Source organism: Venturia canescens, chromosome 4 (assembly GCF_019457755.1).
Source record: "Venturia canescens isolate UGA chromosome 4, ASM1945775v1, whole genome shotgun sequence".
Lineage (NCBI taxonomy): Eukaryota > Metazoa > Arthropoda > Insecta > Hymenoptera > Ichneumonidae > Venturia > Venturia canescens.
In genome coordinates, this window is record NC_057424.1 from 4,671,849 (window position 1) to 4,691,215 (window position 19,367).

At 35.1% G+C, this 19,367-nt stretch overlaps 1 protein-coding gene across 9 annotated transcripts; it reads left to right on the forward strand.

The window, feature by feature from the left end:
- The first annotated feature begins 3,017 nt into the window (after positions 1–3,017).
- LOC122409613 (uncharacterized) lies at positions 3,018–6,369 on the forward strand. Of its 9 annotated transcripts, none has more exons than XM_043417314.1 (7): positions 3,018–3,685; positions 3,878–4,108; positions 5,143–5,275; positions 5,351–5,518; positions 5,711–5,779; positions 5,849–5,989; positions 6,090–6,369. In XM_043417314.1, exons 4-7 carry the CDS (start codon positions 5,444–5,446, stop codon positions 6,216–6,218), a joined length of 414 nt encoding a protein of 137 aa, XP_043273249.1. In that variant the 5' UTR covers positions 3,018–3,685; positions 3,878–4,108; positions 5,143–5,275; positions 5,351–5,443; the 3' UTR covers positions 6,219–6,369. The 9 variants fall into 9 exon arrangements, with proteins under 9 accessions (XP_043273249.1, XP_043273254.1, XP_043273252.1 ...); XM_043417319.1 differs by having other exon boundaries at positions 5,358–5,518; XM_043417317.1 differs by having other exon boundaries at positions 3,878–4,098.
- The last annotated feature ends 12,998 nt before the right edge of the window (positions 6,370–19,367 follow it).

Sequence of the window (19,367 nt, forward strand, 5' to 3'; positions counted from 1 at the left end):
TCTATTTATAATAATCTATTTATCTATTTATCTATATTAGGGTGTGCGGAAAAAAAACGATATTTTTTTTTACTTTACATCCAGCCGAAAAAGGTAATTCAAAGTGAAAAAAAAAAATCCCAGAAGGAGAGCTCACCAAAAAATTTTTTCGAATGGCGCTTTGCGTTTGAAGATTTTCCATAAGAACAACCCAGGAAATGATTGAGACCTCTGATCATTGCATCATAACTCTTCAGGAAAAAATCGCACAAAAACGAAAATGATATGTTTTCATAGAAAATCGATTTCCCTACAAAAAAAAGTCTCTATGAACATTCAGCTTGGAGCAACCATTCTGGTGCTGTCACTCTTCGAAGCTGGATCGACAGAAAAAAATTTTTCATAAAACTGTCGAAATCAAATTTTTCGTTTCACAAACAAACTTCTCGAAACTTTTTCGTAGAAAATTACTTACTCTATCAGAAAATTGTTATTATTATTCAAACAATGCTCTCTTCGACAATGCTGTGCCGGTGAGCGTGAAGGCTAAAATGTTGCAATCTCGAGCAAAATCTAAAATTCCTTCGGAGCGAGTAATCATTGAAAAAAGTGATTACAAACCGTTGCTTTCAAAGGATATAAGCAATTTCGTCATACCAGAATCCTTATTCCTTTTCAATGAATTTAATTTACCGCATAACTTTCTGAGGGTAAATATGGACTTATGGCCTGAAAATGCCAGTTATTTAAACTGCTCAGATTTTTTCAAAAATTTGAACGTTGTCAATGACGTGACTGAACGTGGCATCACTTTGACAGAAGCCTACAATGGCTCATTGACCAAAAACGAAGAGCAGTTATAAGATTTATTGAAAATAATGCAACCTTATCGTCAAAAATACCCCAATTGCAATAAAGGCACACTTAAAAATAGCAATGGCTATTATTAAATCTTACTCCGTGTAAGCAAAAGGGTTAATAACCCTCGTTTGTAATTTTCTGTATGATACCGGGTGAAAAAAAATTCATGGCAAAAAGTAAAGACTTTTCAAACCCGATTATTAATAAATGTCGTTTCTTTTGTTATTCCTTTTCATACTCAATTGTAATGAAAACGAGATGGAAAGTTTATATTTAAGAGTTTTTTTTTGTGGAAATTATTGTTATTCTATGGAAACCAAGCACGAACCATGTTTACAATAATTTAATGAAAATCATAAAAATAAGTGTAATATTATTCAAATTATAAAATTCGAATTAATAACGATTTTCTGATAGAGCAAGTAATTTTCTACGAAAAAGTTCCAAGAAGTTTGTTTGTGAAACGAAAAATTTGATTTCGACAGTATTATGAAAATTTTTTTTCTGTCGATCCAACTTCAAAGGGTGATAGCACCAGAATGGTTGCTCCAAAAGCTGAATACTCATAAGGACTTTTTTTGTAGAGGAATCAATTTTCTATAAAAACATATCATTGTCGTTTTTGTGCGATTTTTTCCTGAAGAGTTATGATACAATGATCAGAGGTCTCAATCATTTCCTGGGTTACTCTTATAGAAAATCTTCAAACGCAAAGCGCTATTCGAAAAAAATTTTTGGTGAGCTCTCCTTTTGGAATTCTTTTTTTTCACCTTGAATTACTTTTTTCGGCTGGATGCAAAGGAAAAAAAATATCGATTTTTTCCGCACACCCTAATCTATATATTGTAACGTAACGCTCTTGCCGACCTGGCCTGAACGCCGCCACGCGTCGGTTCGAGCTACCTTAATTTTAAAAGGAGCAGGTATGAAAGAAACGTGAGAACGCGGAATTTGAATTTGAAGAATTTAACAATTCCGATTTATTCAATTTTGATCGATTTTACAGGATAAATTCGTTTTTTTGATTTATTATTGTGATTGTATTCGCCAATTAGGGGAAATTCGATTGCGCTCGCCGCTTTCGGATTTGAACAATTTTTAATTTACGCGTTTTTCGCTCACTTTTAAAAATAGTAGTTTCGATAATTCAAAAGTGTTTCGATTTTATACAATAAAAGAAATTTATTAATTTGACGCAATATAACCTCAAATTCGTACCGCGGCCTTTTGAATTATTTAAAATTTACAAGATTTACAAAATTTACAGAAATCTCGGTTTTGTTTGACTCGGACTCGATTAATTTCAACTTTGAATTTAAAAAGAGAATTTACAGAATTTACAAATTTACGAATTAAGAAAAATCATCCCTGATTATAGCAAGCAAAAGAATAATAAAAAAAAATAAGTTCAGTTAAGGAACAAACCCCAGGCTATGGGATAGAAACGTCGCCGAATCCCTCCGAGAGTCTGAGCATTTGGAAGGTTAAGGTAACTTGCCGTCCACGTGTTATGGGATCGAGACGTCGCCGAATCGCTCCGAGAACTCCGTGCAACGGAAAGCTTGGAAAATTTAGAAGTTAGGTGTGGGCCCTGGATTATGGGATCGAAACGTCGCCGAATCGCTCCGAGAATACAGGCATCCAGGAAAATTAGGATAGGTTAGATTGCTTGCTAAAATCAGGAAGAATGTTTGAGGTCAGCCTTTTTGTTCCGAGTCAGAATTTTGAGGAAGGACTGCCTCCCGAATGAGTCGCGCAGCGCTTCTTATACCCGTGTCCCCACCATAAAATTATCAAATGCCGAACTTTCGGTTTCCGGATCGGTTCTGCGCATCTATTTCTAACGCCTTCTCCTATTGGCCCGTTGCCATGATTCACGCTCGCCCGTTGGTTGCGCGGGCTAACATACGATGCGCGGACTACCACTTTTCACGTTTTTCAGCTTTGTGTGATTATTAACAATAAAAACTTCAATTTGATCAATTAACTTTTAATTTCTTTTTTGATATGGCATTGTTAGTTTGTTTAACATGATTCGAATAATTTCAATCGCTAAAAGTCACGTACGCGTCCTATAGCCCATTAACGCTCTCTCCGCGCATGCGTCGTAGTCGCTTTTTACATTCTTCATTATTAATTTTTTTTTGTTATATTGATTTGACTTGTGATCATTTTTCTTCGATTCATTATAATTTTCCGCTTCATTTGAGCCTAGTTACAATATTTTACGAAATCGCGTTGAATTTTAATTAACAAAACAAAAAAATATAATAGTTCGAGTTCTTAATACGCGGCGCCGCTAGTGTCGCGCTCCGCCGCTTGTATCGGGCCTTTGTATTGCCCACCAGTACGGCCGCCGCCGGCCAGCAGCGACACGTCTCACCGGTCATTGTACGCGCTCGGTCAAAACATCGCGCCGCGTCGCGATGTTTTTCGAAGTTAGGTTCGGGTTCAAGTCGATTCGGGTCATTCAGGAGGGCGTGACGTTACAATATCTATTTATAATATTAAAATATTAAATTTATAATATTCTAAATATTATACGTCGTTATAGGAAATATAGTCATTTGAAATATTTGTCTCTTCTAAATAAGAGTACATTTTTAATTGCAAGGAGGATCGTTCTGTAACGTTTGCGCTCGTACAGGCGAAATCTGATCATTCAAATGCTGGCAACCACAAGTTGCGGCAGCCTTCACGCAAACAACCACATTCCATCATGTAGCGGACAAATTTTGCTTCAATTTCATGTAAAATTTTTATCAATACACGATGAGCGCTAATAATCAACAAAGGGAGGTTTCTTCGGACATCTGGTTGCCAGGAGGTTGCGGCAGACTAAAAGGTGGCAACCTTATTTTTTCAATTTTTTTGGATCATTTTCTAACGAATAGCGCTCCATTTATTCCACAAACAAATGATTTAAGATGTTTGAAAAGAATCAATTAAAACGACTCTAATTCAAAGTACTTGCGGAAAAATTTTGCTAGGCACACCTGCACCTATTTATTACCTCTCATTATACTTATCATTATAGATGTATTTCGATGAAATAACAGGTCAATGATCATGCAGCCATATCTTAGACATTGTTTGCTAATCTGTCGGCCACATTTTTTCCTCACGCATATCAGATAAGTAGACCATTTTTATGCGTAAACGGCGAATATAAATATGACGATTTCGAAATTACACATCAAAGTACTCTGAACCGTTGAATGACTGAGTGTTTCTCACCGACGAAAAGTTGAAATTACCGTAAGTTGCCGTAAGTCCAAGCAATTGTTTACGTAATGTGGATGCGCACGCATGTTTCGATTTCTTACACGATATTTTGTGATAATCCACAGTTTCTAACCCACTTTCTGATGCTTGATTAATTTGAAATTACAACGCTTATGGCCGTTTTCTCTGACGCGGTTCAAACTCAGTTCAATTTTTTTCATATAGTTTCGAGATAGGATAAACCGAGTTTAAACTCAGATTAACGTTGGAGAAAACGGTCATTAACAGTATGGATCAGTCGACTAACCTCACTTGGAATTTTCGAAATCGCAATTCTTTGACATAGTTTAATCGATTAAAAAAAAGCTCTGTCAGCTTACGCAGGACGATAGCAAAAATCGAATGACAGCCTTTTTTTAAGAGCATGGATCAGTCGACTAACCTCACTTGGAATTTTCGAAATCGAAATTCTTTTACATAGTTTGACCGATTAAAAAAAGGCTCTGTCAGCCTACGCAGAACGATGGCAAAAATCGACTGGCACAGCCTTTTTTTAATCGGTTAAACTGTATCAAAGAATTACGATTTCGAAATTTGCAGCTACCTCTCTTGTACTCCCGGTTAAGATATACCGAGTGATCCATCCTCTGTAATTGCACGTACAACATTGTCATTAAACCGTAATTCAGTCGGAATGGAATTGAATTATTAGTATATTAGGGGGATTAAAAAAAAATTAAAAAATTTTTTCCGTCAAAGTCACAAGTGATTATATTAATCCATAATGCAAAAGTCATTCTCTCAAAACTTCGGTCATCTAAAAAAATCTTTAAAGTTGGTGCCAAGGACGTTACAATTTTTTTTCTTTCATACAATCAGTAAAAAACTACGATAAAAAAAGATTGATTGTTCGGTGTTGCAACGACAAAAGTTAGCACTCAATCAAGAGTTGATTCACTCCAAATTTGAGCTTGTAGGAAACACACCTAAAGATCGTGCCAATGGTTATTCTAAAGTTTTTTTTTCGATTTTTCGTAAACGTCACGAGATTAAAAAATAATTCGCTTTGTTTCGCAGGTTGATGTGTTAGCATATCACGAAAACATTATTTTCTCAAAATTTGAATCACCCTATAGCTCGTGATACCCAATTTCATCGTACAACATTCTTTTGTTCATCGGAAGAAAATGAGCAGTCTGACATAAATAAAGTAGATATTTTGCAGAACGAAAAACTATGGCGATTTTCAAGCTGATTGTAAAGTTCATGTGAAAAACGTTTACCGATTACAGGAGAATACAATCCGCGTTGTGTCAATTGAAAACAAAATCGACAACTGATCGCACATTAATTTCGTCAGAATAATCCACCTTCGGATATGATTGCCACCGTTTTCTTCGGACTTTTGTGCTTGGGGCCATTGAACGTGATGGGAGGTGAATCCGATTGGTTGGTAAGAAAAACGAGAACGACGAATTCGATACCCAAAGTTGGAGTAGCGACTCGAGTACATCCATGTTCAAGGGAGTCGCTCCCAGAGACCCATAATAGGAGCTCTCGCGTTTCCATTTGTTTTTGAATATTAAAAACTACAGTATTGAGGTTTTTCGGATAACAAGCGGTTTGATTTTTGAACTTTTTATAGCCGGATACGATACCGTGGCCAGCGCAGCAGTGCATCGATTTGAACTTAGGCTACGACGGAGAATGTACGGTAAGTGCGTCTCCGTAAGTAAGTCGGCACAAATCATCAAAGTATTATGAGATTTTTCCCATTTTTTAGATAGCGCCGGATGTGAGAAGTGCATTCTATAAGAATACCTCTCCATGCAACAGTTTAAAATGCGCTTTACCCGTACGGGGTGGGCACGTTATGATAAGGAACGGAAGACCTAAGGATGGTACACTTTGTGGTATTTTAAAAGTGAGTTTTTCAGCAGTGATAACACCAGTAATAAGTAGAATTTATTGACGATTAGAAATATCTTCATAAGTGCTGATTATTATGAATCAAAAAATGGCAGGCCTGTAGAGGAGGAAAGTGCGTCGACATTGCTCCTCACAAAATCCCAACTCAAACTGGTATCCAAACCACCCATGACTGCAGACCTCGAAGCATGATGCCAGAACGAAAAAGTAATTCGAACAAATGAATTCGAATGGTTCTTCCCAGATGGTGTGATTATTGGCTAAATTTGAAGATTTTCAATGGTTGTTATTGATTGAGTAGTTGATTGACATTGCAACATGTTAAAAACTGCATAATCGGTGGATCTGAATAAATGCGAACTGCGAAATCAGAAAGGAGAAAAGCGTAAAATCGATTCCCAATTGAATAAATTTCAGTGATAAAACTTTTACGATTGGATTCAATGGAAGGGGATAGAGGCGATAAGAGCACAGATGCTCGGCAACTGAAGACACGATCTACAATCGTTTCTTTGAAACTTATTATGAGTAATAGATATATAGATGAACACGCATGGAATCTTTGCAATTAATAGTTAAGAGAGTTGTGTTTACAATGCACGTAGGGCAATAAATACACAGCCACACAATCAACTTTGTTTTTGTGTGGTTGTGATATTTTCACCTCGGACTCTCGTCATTATTTAATCATCTCAATTCCATTTGAATCCTACTTTGATCTATTTGAGAATCATCACTCGGAGACCAAGAATTCCAGATACCCGTTAAATACTAGATTATGTAGGATTAGTTTTTATTCTCATAAAACCGAAGATAGCGAAACGCCGATGATCTGCATTTCACGCTATTTCAATAGGCCTCAATTCGATCCGTCAAGAATAAAAGTGACAAAATTTATATGATCTCGCGCTGCTGTACGCAAGATCTTTTTAAATGAATCATCTCAAAATATATCCATGACACTTTATCCATGAGAATCCAGCATCTGTTCATCAAAATGTAGCTTAGGGCACATTTTGTTGTTTTGTGTCCAGTTTTATTTTTCATAGATAGCATTATTGGAATATGAGCAAAAATAATCCATCAGCATAGTATTAAAACTTGATATTAAACAATACACATGAGAGCGTGCTCGCAGTCCTATAAGTTTGTTTATATAACGAATATACAGATCAAGAAAGAGGTCGACACGAGGCCCTTTGTCGTTAGAGTCAGAGTCACTTTTTCGACCACTGCAACGCTCAGTTAATCGATAGATCTCTTAGAGTAAAGTTCATTGAATAAAATATATAATTGCTCTGCTTAAACTTTGTGCCATTTATTTCAAAACCTGCTTCCATAATCCAATAAGCATAAATTTAAGGTAAGACGCAAATAGAAGAAGTGCAGCATATGTGGAGTACTGCAGGTAATATAGAATACCGAAACTTCTCAATGACTACTGACGCCATCTCCGTTTCAATGGCTCAAACTTAAACTTAGTATGACTACTGAGCAGTGAAAGATGTTAACCTTTTAAGGAGTTTCGGTACAGGAGATACAATGTTGTCATGCTAAACCATGCTAAAAACATAAAAAATTTCAAAAAATTCAGAATTTTATAAAATTTGGTGAACGTATTCTTTAGCAAATCTGACAATACAATTTTTTAAAGATTTTTCTTCTACACAGTTATCGAGTAATTGATCACTAAAGTTCACGCGTATAAGCATAGCGTTTCCATATATATATATATATATAGGTATATATTCCGGGCATGAGAAATCTGCTTTGAGGAAGTTGAGGCTGTACAGTCATTTTTTTTATCCAAAAGTTATGACTGGACCTTTCAAAAGTTAGGCCAGTTTACAGTTTGGCAATGTTGCATACACTTTAAAGAAAAGTTGGGGGAAAAAAGACGAAAAACTGGTGAAAGCTCAGTCGAAAACACGAACGGTGACGATCCTAGCCTCAAAAAACTGCATGGGAAACAGATTATTATTAATATAATCTCAGCAAATCTCCTAATAAATCTGAAAAAAAATTGGCATTATTCAGCAAGCCTCGTTCATGTTGCCCAAAAAATTTCATATTTTTAGCATCATTTTTAACGGAGATATCACTGAATGTGTCTTGACTTCCATAAGATTACATGTCATTTGGCTCAAATTGTTATTGATTTTTCTCAGCAACGACGCTCCTAAGCTGTCTGAAAATTTAACTGATTTTTTTTTATACTTCACTTTATAAGATGCACTCGGTTTAAAAGCGATGACATCATTTTCATTCTAATGCCTCAACTTCCTTAATGCGTAATTACTCGATAACTAAGTAGAAGAAAATTTTGGAAAAAATTTGTGTTTTCGCACTTGATGTTGAAGAATATTATCACCAAATTTGATCAATTTCTTAATATTTAGACTTCTGTACCGAAACTCCTTAAGGACAGGAGTGCCCGATCAAACTAATGGTCGATATTTCGACCAGATCCGTCTTATAAAGGTTAAAAAGAGCCGATTTGTTGTTATGTACATTGAGAGTCAGTTAAAAAATAAAAGACTTTTTTATAATTGAGGTTAGGATGCGATTTCATACTTTTTTGGAATACCGATGATAAATACAATTTGGAGTATTCCGAAATATATGCATTTTTTTCGATTTCGTTGTAAAATTAACTACTACAAATAGGTCTGCTGCTATTGATGCTATCCGCAAAAAAATGGGTTATTTAAAAACGCGGCTAAGATATTTAGCGTATCAAGGTCGACGTTGTTTCGATTAGCGAATGAGGAATAAGGTGCATCTATTGCAAAGCTTACGAATAAAGCGATTAGTCGAAAGTTTTTATCAAACAAAAAAAGAGCGAGTAAGCTTGTAGAATATGTTTTACCAAAAAGAAAATAACGTATTTTATGATAAACTTCTGAGGATTTTATAACCCTGAGAAGTTGTGGCAACGTCGCAAAACCTATATATGTATACATCTGTACATAACCTAACTTTACTGTCAGAGGCTCACTCCAAATGAAAAAATTGACGATATTTTAATACACAGCATTTCAAGCGATATAAAAATTATGAAGAAATGATTGCACTCATAAAATAACTAAACGTTAATGCAAAAAAATGTATATAATTTGCGTTTAGAAAATATTTCAATTGGCTCAGAAAGGCGGTTTGCACATTGTGTATACAAAAATTCTTTTGAGATAGACTCTTTTTTTCATTAATAAACGGAAAATGAAAAGATGCACGGAAAAAAATTTGGGATGGTATATTTTTGTAAAATAAATTTCATTTCATCAAATGCTTGGTAATATGTGTAAGATTTTTTATTGAGAGGCCTCAAAAGGTATGGGATCGATCGTTTGGAAATAAATTTCCCTTTATCTCTACCGTGAGTGGCGTGAATGTTATGCCGGATCATTTTGTTGACATAATAACTTGAGGTTATGGGTACCTCAACGCCCGACGTTGTTAGACGTAAACTTTTCACAATGCACTACCGAGTCATATCAACAACTCTGCACAAAATCTTTTCCATGATAAAATGAACTTGAATATTATTTACCGTTCAAAAATCATTATAACATTTCTTAATAATATTATGCTACATATAATTGCCTGTAGTAATTTCTTTTAAAAAATATGGTCAAAGACTGTCCATTGACTAGTACGACCCGCTTTAACATCCTTAAGAAATTTACGATCAAAAATAGAAATATAACACGGCATCTTATGAGAAACCCATCCCGCCAATACTATGATTGCAGAATTCATTTCCTTATCGATTAGATATAAATATGTTAAAATTTCTCCTCATAGATTATATTATAAAGATTCCAATGTGAACATAAAAATATAGGGCCATCGACTCATTCGAAGAGAATTTTTAAAATAATCTCGATGAAAACTCAGAAAATGGCAGGAGATCTATCGCCATGAAGTGGCTCGATATACTTGGCAACTTCACGTGTAAGCATATATACGCACATGAGAGCGTAGATCGACCACGAATGTCCACGAATGTATACTGAAATCGTTTTATTCAGAGAAAATATAGTCTCGGCGAGAGCCTCAGGCCAGCAGACGACAGGGCTGTCAATGTACTTGTCCCGAGACTCTACCGAGTCTCTTGATAGCCGGTGAGTTTGGAGGCTAGGTATCTGTCAACTGTCAGGTGAGAATCAATATATATATATTAGGGTGGTCCTTATTTAAGGTTGACATTTTTTTTCAAATTCCCCCCCTGGTTCAATTCCAAATCATTAAAAAAGTCACCACGAAAAAGCTGGAGTCAGTGGGATGATGGGGAATGGTGCCGGCAAGTCCGAATCGATTGAAAAAAAGGCATTTTATATAAAAGTGATGTTTTTCTGCTGGGGCCGGTTATTTATCATTTTATTCGAATCTTTCTTCCTTTTGTAATCTCTGCGTGTTTTCCTATTATAGTCTCTGCGGCATAGAGTCCAACCATCACAACTTCCCTGGGAAAGCCGACGCCGTTCCGAATATTATGTCTCGTGGCACAGTGTCCAGCTAACACGATATTCTTCCTGATATCTTTTAAGTTTTCTCGGCATAGCCCAAGCCACCTTAACTACAAATTCTATCCTCAAATATTAATCTTCTTAAATAATCATTATTCTTTAATAACTTTCATATAAAATGCTGATATAGATCATCCGATGATTCAGGAATTGCATCTTATTGCGAATTATTCATAAAAACTCTTTCGGCGTTGCGTTCGACTTTCTTTTGACAAACAAATTCTCAAAACAGTTCTTTTATTCTGTGTCTCTTAACATAGCGCCTGACTATCACGTTATAAAAAAATTCCTCAGATGTAAGAATTCACATCAAAACACCGACCAACTGACATAAGCCTACGAAACAAGATTACTTCGATTCATCGGCCCTCAAAAAAGGCTGTTCTTGGTTGTTCTTGAACAATGGATCCCGAAAACGACAGATATATAAATATTCTACAAAATAACATGTCGATTTTACTCCCACTACGACGAAACGTTTTATTCAGAGATAATATAGTCTCGGCGAGAGTCTCGGGCCAGCAGACAACAGGGCTGTCAATGTACTTGTCCCGAGACTCTACCGAGTCTCTTGATTCAGTAATAGCATGCAAATAGAACCGTTTACCAGGTCATGAAGAAAATATCAGAGGAAGTAATGATCTAGAAATTTTAGAAAATATAATTCTCTTCACGAATAGAAAAACGATAGGAAAGTTGTCTATTATCGAAATTCAGGAGCAAAGAATAAAAATTCATCTGATGATTTATTCCTGGCCATATGGGAAAATATTGTAGTTCGAATTTTCAACGACTATATGTTAAATAAATACTTGAATGGTTGTTCTTAATGACGATTGACAGGAGTTTCGAGTACACTTGGATGGCTCGACGTGATTTATACATAGAAAAAGAATAGCAGCTAAAAATAAAGCAAACACAAATTTGACTGAAGTAGAAACAACGACCGGGCTTGCCGGCACCCTTTCCCATTATCCCATTGACCACAGCTTTGTTGTGGTGTCTTTTTTAGTAATTTAGAATCGAACCAGGGGGGGAATTTGAGAAAAAAAATGTCAACCCCAAATAAGGACCACCCTAATATATATATATATGTAGAGGAAATGAATATCGTGGAGTAACCATGGAAACATAACAGATCAGATTGGAGAGAAAATACAAAACGGAACGGAATACAACTTTGATATCATCAATTAAATAATTGTTTACTCTAAATAAATAATATTATTCTTTTATTTAAATATTACTATAAACAATCATTAAATAATGTCTCGTCGTAAAGTAACAAATGTGGAATTAATAAGAACAATTAATCAAGCTTCGACATCAGAAGTGCGATCTGCTCAAGCCCAGGATATAGAAAATAATACAGATAGTGTAAATAATGATTTAATTTGGCGAGAAATATTCGATTCACATACGCAAAATATAACCTAACTCATAAATACATTGCGAACTCCTGTCAGTTCAAAACCAGACATAATTTCTCTCCCGAAATTTAACTCTGACGTTGAAGACTCTGACACGAAAGCTTGGTCATCGACAGTGAACATTTGTCTTGTGGAACGTTCTTTAAGTGGAAGTAAATTACTCATTGCGTTAAGTAAAGCTTTGAAAGGATCAGCTACAATATGGCTATCACAAATATCTTTTCCAAATATGGATTGGCCACAATTTCAAGAAATTTTTCTTTCCCGCTATGCCACTGTAGAGACAAATACTGCGGCTTTAATGCGAATTTTAAATACTAAAACCAACTGAAGGAGAATGCCTCGCGGCATATGCAAGCAACCTTATATCCTCATTATTAACAAATTGGCAAAATTTGAGTGTAGAAAATATAGCTGTTGCTACTGTTCTTACCCACATTGCAAAATTCAAATCAAAACTACAGCGCGTAGTTTTCACAGAAAAAATCTCTACCAGAAATAAAATGCAACAAGAATTGATGGCATTTTCTTATCGAAAACGACCACTTATCGAAAATGATGATTCGAATAAAACATGGAAGCGCTTAAAAACGTCAAAAAAATGTTATAATTGTGGAAAAATGGGCCATATCACTGCTGAATGCTGGAACAACACAAGCAACTTTAATAAAAACACGTCAAGCAAAGAAGACACGAATCAAGTATCCAACACAATAACCTCAAAATCATCAATCACCTGTTTCAAGTGTGGAATGATTGGTCATATAGCTTTCGAAGTGTTCAGGAAAAGAGCCACCAAAACAGACTAAAAAACGAATCAACTTTTGTAGTATGAGACCTATCACTGGAACTCTAATACAATCCGGTGAGCAATATTCATTTTGTTTTGATTCTGGGGCTGAATGTTCTCTAATTGCAGAAAGTTTAGCAAATAAATTTCAAGGAAAACGAAAAGATGATTTGGTTGCTCTGTTGGGTATTGGTAATTCAAGAGTAATTTGCACATTGCAAATTCTAGCACTAGTATCTCTATCAAATCATTCAGTCGAACTTTTGTTTTATGTTTTACCCGATAAATTATTGAGTAATAATATTTTGATTGGCCGTGATTTAATATCCCAAGGATTTTCAATCGAATTAACTCCTGATGGCCTTATAATCAAAAAAATGTACCCCATAAATTTATGCGAAATAGGACATACTGTAAGTTCGTTTGAGAATATTAATACAGGTATAACAGGCAATACGAAAACAAATCTAATGGAATTATTAAAAAAATTTAATCCATTCTTTATTGAAGGAACACCAACTAGCAGAGTCAAAAATGATTCGTTAGAAATAAAATTAAAATATCCAAATAAAACCGTTCAACGACGACCATATCACTTAAGCCTTGAAGAAAGACAAATTGTTCATAAAAAATGCAATGAATTATCAGCTGGTATAATTCGACCAAGTACTTCACCATTCACAAGTCCCATTCTATTGGTAAAAAAACAAGATGGATCTGATCGTATGTGTGTAGACTATCGCGAATTGAATTTAAATACCGTTCCGGATCATTATCCTTTACCATTAATATGTGATCAAATTCAACGATTAACAGGTGCAAAATATTTTTCATGTCTTGACATGGCCTGTGGATTTCACCAAATACCAATTCACTCAGAGTCTATAGAACGAACAGCTTTCATTACACCAGATGGGCATTTTGAATACCTTGCTGTACCTTTCGGTTTACGAAATGCTCCTGCAGTATTTCAACGCTGCATGAATACAGCTTTAGCAGAATTAGCCTTCTCTTTTGGTATTGCATACATGGATGATATAATTATACCTTCAGCTACCATAGAAGAAGGACTATCCAGACTCGAAATAATCTTGAAAACTGTGAGTGAAGCAGGTTTTTCTTTCAATGTAAAAAAATGCTCCTTTGTTAAAAATAAAGTAGAGTTTTTGGGATACGAGATATCCAATGGTGAATTAAAACCAAACCCTCGTAAAATAATTGCATTAAAAAATTTATCTCCCCCCAAAACAATAACTCAATTACGACAATTCATTGGATTGGCTTCATATTTTCGACAATTTATTCACAAGTTTTCCGAAAAGCTGGCACCATTATATAAGCTCATTTCTCAACTCTCAAAAAAAAGCAAAATAAACTGGAAACCAGAACATGAAAATATAAGACAAGATATTATTACACAACTCACAAATACACCGATCCTCATGATCTTTGATCCAAATTACCCAATAAAAGTACATACAGACGCAAGTTCAGAAGGTTATGGTTATTCTAATACAAAAAGTTCACAAAAGACTTCATCCAGTAGAATACTACAGTAAACGAACAACGAAAGTAGAATCAAAGTATCACTCATATGAGTTAGAGACACTAGCTGTTGTCAATGCAATAAAACATTTTCGGCATTACCTTTACGGACGAAAATTCATTGTTGTTACTAACTGTAACTCATTGAAATCTTCTAAAACAAAACTTGATTTAACACCTCGAGTACACAGATGGTGGGCCTTCTTACAAGCTTTTGATTTTGATATTCTTTACAAAGAAGGTAAAATATGGCTCATGCCGATTTTTTTTCAAGAAATTCTTTACCACCAGAAAAAGATGAAACTCTTTCTGTTGTGAAAACTCCTAGAAAACACGAACAAAAAGAAAAACATGTTAATTTAACGCAAATATCCCCGAATTGGCTTGAAGTAGAACAAAATGGTGATGCAGAATTAAAAAATATTATAGAAAAACTAAAAAATAATGATTCATCGTTAGAAATCGATTCTACTTATCAATTAAAATCAAAAATCCTTCACCGAAAAATTCAAAGAAATAATAAAGAAATATGGCTTCCTATAGTACCTACAGCATTTCGCTGGTCAGTAATAAATCATATACATGAAGCAATCTTACACCAGGGATGGAAAAAAACATTAGAAAAAGCATATCAATATTATTGGTTTCCTCACATGTCCAAATATATAAGAAAATTTGTCGATAATTGCTATACTTGCAAAATATCAAAACCAATTTCAGGAAAACAACAAATAGAACTACATCCTATCCCAAAAATCAGTATACCAGGACATACTATTCATATTGATGTCACTGGTAATTAAGTGGAAAAAATAGTACAAAAGAATATGTATTTGTAATAATTGATGCATTCACAAAATTTACTCTATTGTATCACCCTATATGCATATTGATGCACCTAACGCTGTGAAAGCATGCACAGCGTAAATGGAAGTTGAAGAATGAGACGATCGACGATCAATTAATCGTTAACTGATAAAATTCAAATAAATCATAATCGAGGGTATTGTTAGCCGTAACCCGGAGCAACGAAGTGTATTGACATGCGCAATGGTTTTTCGAAAACGTAACGTGAGCGTGACAGCAGCCATTCTGGAAATTATGCATGCACCATTAACCATGGGACTTTTCATTTTAGGAGGTCATTGACTCGAACTTTTGTACAGCCTGACTGATGGCAAATAAGTTCGATAAATGGATAGTTTCGCATGATCCTCCCGGATAGGAGCTTTTGTATGGCGTTTTTTCCTTTTCCGAAAACAGCAACATCGAGATTCGGAACCAAAAGATCATCAGCTTCCCGCAAATGTAGGTACGTCATTGCCGGAATTAGGTTCCCTTTCAACCAACTAACTTTCGAATAAATGTTTTTCAAAGTGGCAATATTTGAACGTTACTTGATAATATACTCGTTTAGTTCGTATTATCCAATTTCGAATGAATTTTCTAATCAGGCAATTCTTCCGATTGCTTTCAATAGTTATTATACTTCAATTTCAATTCTTCGATGTTATATGTGAAAAAAATGGTTTTTCATTAGTAAGGCTCGAATACGTTTGAAACGTACGTTAATCATTCAATTCGTACACGTTAATCAATTCAGATTGAATAGTCAAAATTTATGAAGTTTGCTCATATGTCTGGCAGATTTTTCGCACGTATCTCAGACCGCTTCAGAATAGTCCATCGACACGCCTTATATCGATGACATTCCCAAGAATCTCCGAATATAAATACGTCGATTCTGAAGCCAGACGAATCAAAGTACTTCGAACCGTGCACAGCAATTACAAAATCTCTTATTCACTAAAGAGAGTTCGACGGCACCAACGTGAAGAACTCAACGTAAGCATGTACTCTAATGAATAATTAAAAATTATAGTTTCTTTCATGTTTTTCAATGAGGATAATTTCATACTAAAAAGAGAATTGTGATCAACTCAGGCCGGGTTGTGGATTTCATATGAAAAAAAGATTGAAAGGTTTCAGCGGATTCCAACTGTCTTTATGGTAATCAAGAATCGACAAGAAATAGCATACTCTTCCAATTTTATTCGTCAGATAAATTCACCTGCAAATATGATTCGCATCGTATTTTTCGGACTCTTGTGCTCGGCACCATTGAACGTAATGGGAGATGAATCTGATTGGTTGGTAAGATAAAAAACGAAAATCAACATGTTTAAAAATAGTTATGTGATGGAAATATATGTGGCCGTTTTTCACAGTAAAATAATCTTATATTCACTGTTGGTAACACTCCGATCAATTTTTCTTTTCTGGTTTCCAAGGAAACTAAGAAATCAACTTAATCTAAGGCGTGTGTTTTTTTCTGACTTCGATGTTGTGTGTTTTTTCTAAACCAGTCGAAAAAATACCATTGAATCAAACTTTAGTTCATTGTAATTTCTTTTCCAATTCATCATTTGACATGAAGTGCACTTATCTCAATTAATTGTTTAGTTTGACTACTCGTTAGGTTTGGTTTGCATGGTGCTTACTAGTGATAGTTTTAATTTGAGATTATCAAAAGAATTCAAATGTCTGAAGACACAAAGTTCACCCGCTGATTAACCGGAACCAGACGCCACCGCAGTCCGTTTAATCTGTGTCTTCAGGTTCCTCTCCTCAATCTTTCTTCTGAGCATGAGTGTGGTACGCTTGTACGATTACGCAAACAGAGTTATACCGCTTTACAATCGAAGTTATACCGCTATATGTTCTAACCTTTTTTGAAAACCAAGAAAAAAGGTAACGTTTGTCTTTATGATTATTATTTATGTTAACAAATATACGATATTTTATTAACTTTAACCAACTCTCAAACTATGTGATTTTCCATCTGAATAAACTGAACCTATTTCCTGGAACCAGGTATTATTTATTCAAACACAACAAATTCCGAATAAGAAGTACAGTCTTGAGGTTTTCCAGATAAAAATAAGCCATTTGATTATTAAATTTTTTATAGCCGGACACGATACCGTGGCCAGCGCAGCAGTGCGTTGATATGAAAGCTGGTTTCGACGGAGAGTGTACGGTTAGTGACTCCGTGAACATATCGAAACGTATGGTACAAATGTTACAAGTTTTTATTCATTTTTCAGATCGCACAGGAAGTGACTATTAACGCTCCATTCTATACTAATACATCTCCATGTAGCAGTTTGAAATGTGCTCTCCCCATACGGGGTGGACACATTCTGATGAGGAGAGGAAGACCTAAGGATGGTACACTTTGTGGTATTTTAAAAGTGAGTTTTTCAGCAGTGATAACACCAGTAATAAGTAGAATTTATTGACGATTAGCAATATCTTCATAAGTGCTGATTATTATGAATCAAAAAATGGCAGGCCTGTAGAGGAGGAAAGTGCGTCGACATTGCTCCTCACAAAATTCCAACTCAAACTGGTATCCAAACCACCCATGACTGCAGACCTCGAAGCATGATGCCAGAACGAAAAAGTAATTCGAACAAATGAATTCGAATGGTTCTTCCCAGATGGTGTGATTATTGGCTAAATTTGAAGATTTTCAATGGTTGTTATTGATTGAGTAGTTGATTGACATTGCAACATGTTAAAAACTGTATAATCGGTGGATCTGAATAAATGCGAACTGCGAAATCAGAAAGAAGAAAAGCGTAAAATCGATTCCCAATTGAATAAATTTCAGTGATAAAACTTTTACGATTGGATTCAATGGAAGGGGATAGAGGCGATAAGAGCACAGATGCTCGGCAACTGAAGACACGATCTACAATTGTTTCTTTGAAACCTATTATGAGTAATAGATATATAGATGAACACGTATGGAATCTTTGCAATCGATAGTTAAGAGAGCTGTATTTACAATGCACGTAGGACAATAAATATTTTCACCTTTTCCTTGCCAATTGATTTTCCTTTGACAATTCCGTGCTAAATTGATTCACTGGCAGGTTGGTTGAAAGGATTTTCGAAACCTATCAAACAAATCTTGTTTATAAGACAACCGATAGAAAGCTCACAAGCAAGAGCCAGAAGTTTTACCAAAAAGAAAATAAAGAAATTTATGATAATCTTGAGAATATTTTATCCGAAAGTCACTTTTCGGCTGCGCGTATATTCAATTGGCTGGACGGATTTATTTGCAACAACGACCAATGGAAAGAGAAAAATTGAAAAAAAATTCGTCACCAATTATCAGATTCTTTAATTAAATGATTTGTACGTGAGAGCTGTTTGAAAATTCTGTAGTCATAAAACTGGTATATTCGCACCGGTAAAGCCAGTACGACAAGGCTTGCGCTGGCTTTTCTTTCACGCGGTAGTTTTTTCTTTTAATACTTGGCGTCGAACAGTTACCGCGTCTCCTGATGTAGATAAAGTAGGCTCTTCATCGTTCAAAGAAAGATTCTCAAAAGCGTTGGCCGTAAAGGAGAGAAATAAATTGGAGCTATGACATCAACCGAAAGAGGAACGCTGATAACTGTTATCCTCTGCACGGAGAAAACAGATTCGTTTTGTTTAGTAAGAAATCGAATCTTCTTGAAGAATGCCCTATACGAAATATATAAAGCAAAAAAATCGTAGCACCAATTGCAAAAAAGCATAGCAATTTGTGAAATTTATAATTTTTCTTTTCCCGTGTATTTAAACAGTTGTATGTGGATGAGAAATAGTAATGCGCATGAAAAGGATTTTTCATTCCTCTTACCTGTAAAAATTACCATGCTAGGCAAGAACTTATTAATAATTAACAAAGTCTCGGAAATCTCGAATACTGAAGAATAGCATAGTAAAATTTAACAACCAATATATGAATGTATACCAAAAGTATGCGAGAGTTAACCACGCATATTGTTTTATTTTCATGGCTTTTGTTTTGTACTTCAGCTGCATAAGAATTTTTCGTTTCCGATTTGTTTACATTGCTCTACGCCTTATTGTAGTCTGAAGGCCAGACTATATGGAACGTAAACAACGCCAGTATTCAAATATAAGTCACGATGTGGCATTGCACTTCTATGAAACTCAACATACATTAGGCGATATGAAATTTGCTATGCCTATAGCAATTTTTTTTTGTAAGCATCG

Coding starts and splice junctions, on each gene's coding strand:
- LOC122409613 (XM_043417314.1), top strand. CDS start 5,444: ATGATTGCCACCGTTTTCTTCGGACTTTTGTGCTTGGGGCCATTGAAC. Junction 5,519..5,710: donor GAGGTGAATCCGATTGGTTG/GTAAGAAAAACG, acceptor AACTTTTTATAG/CCGGATACGATACCGTGGCC. Junction 5,990..6,089: donor CACTTTGTGGTATTTTAAAA/GTGAGTTTTTCA, acceptor AAAAAATGGCAG/GCCTGTAGAGGAGGAAAGTG.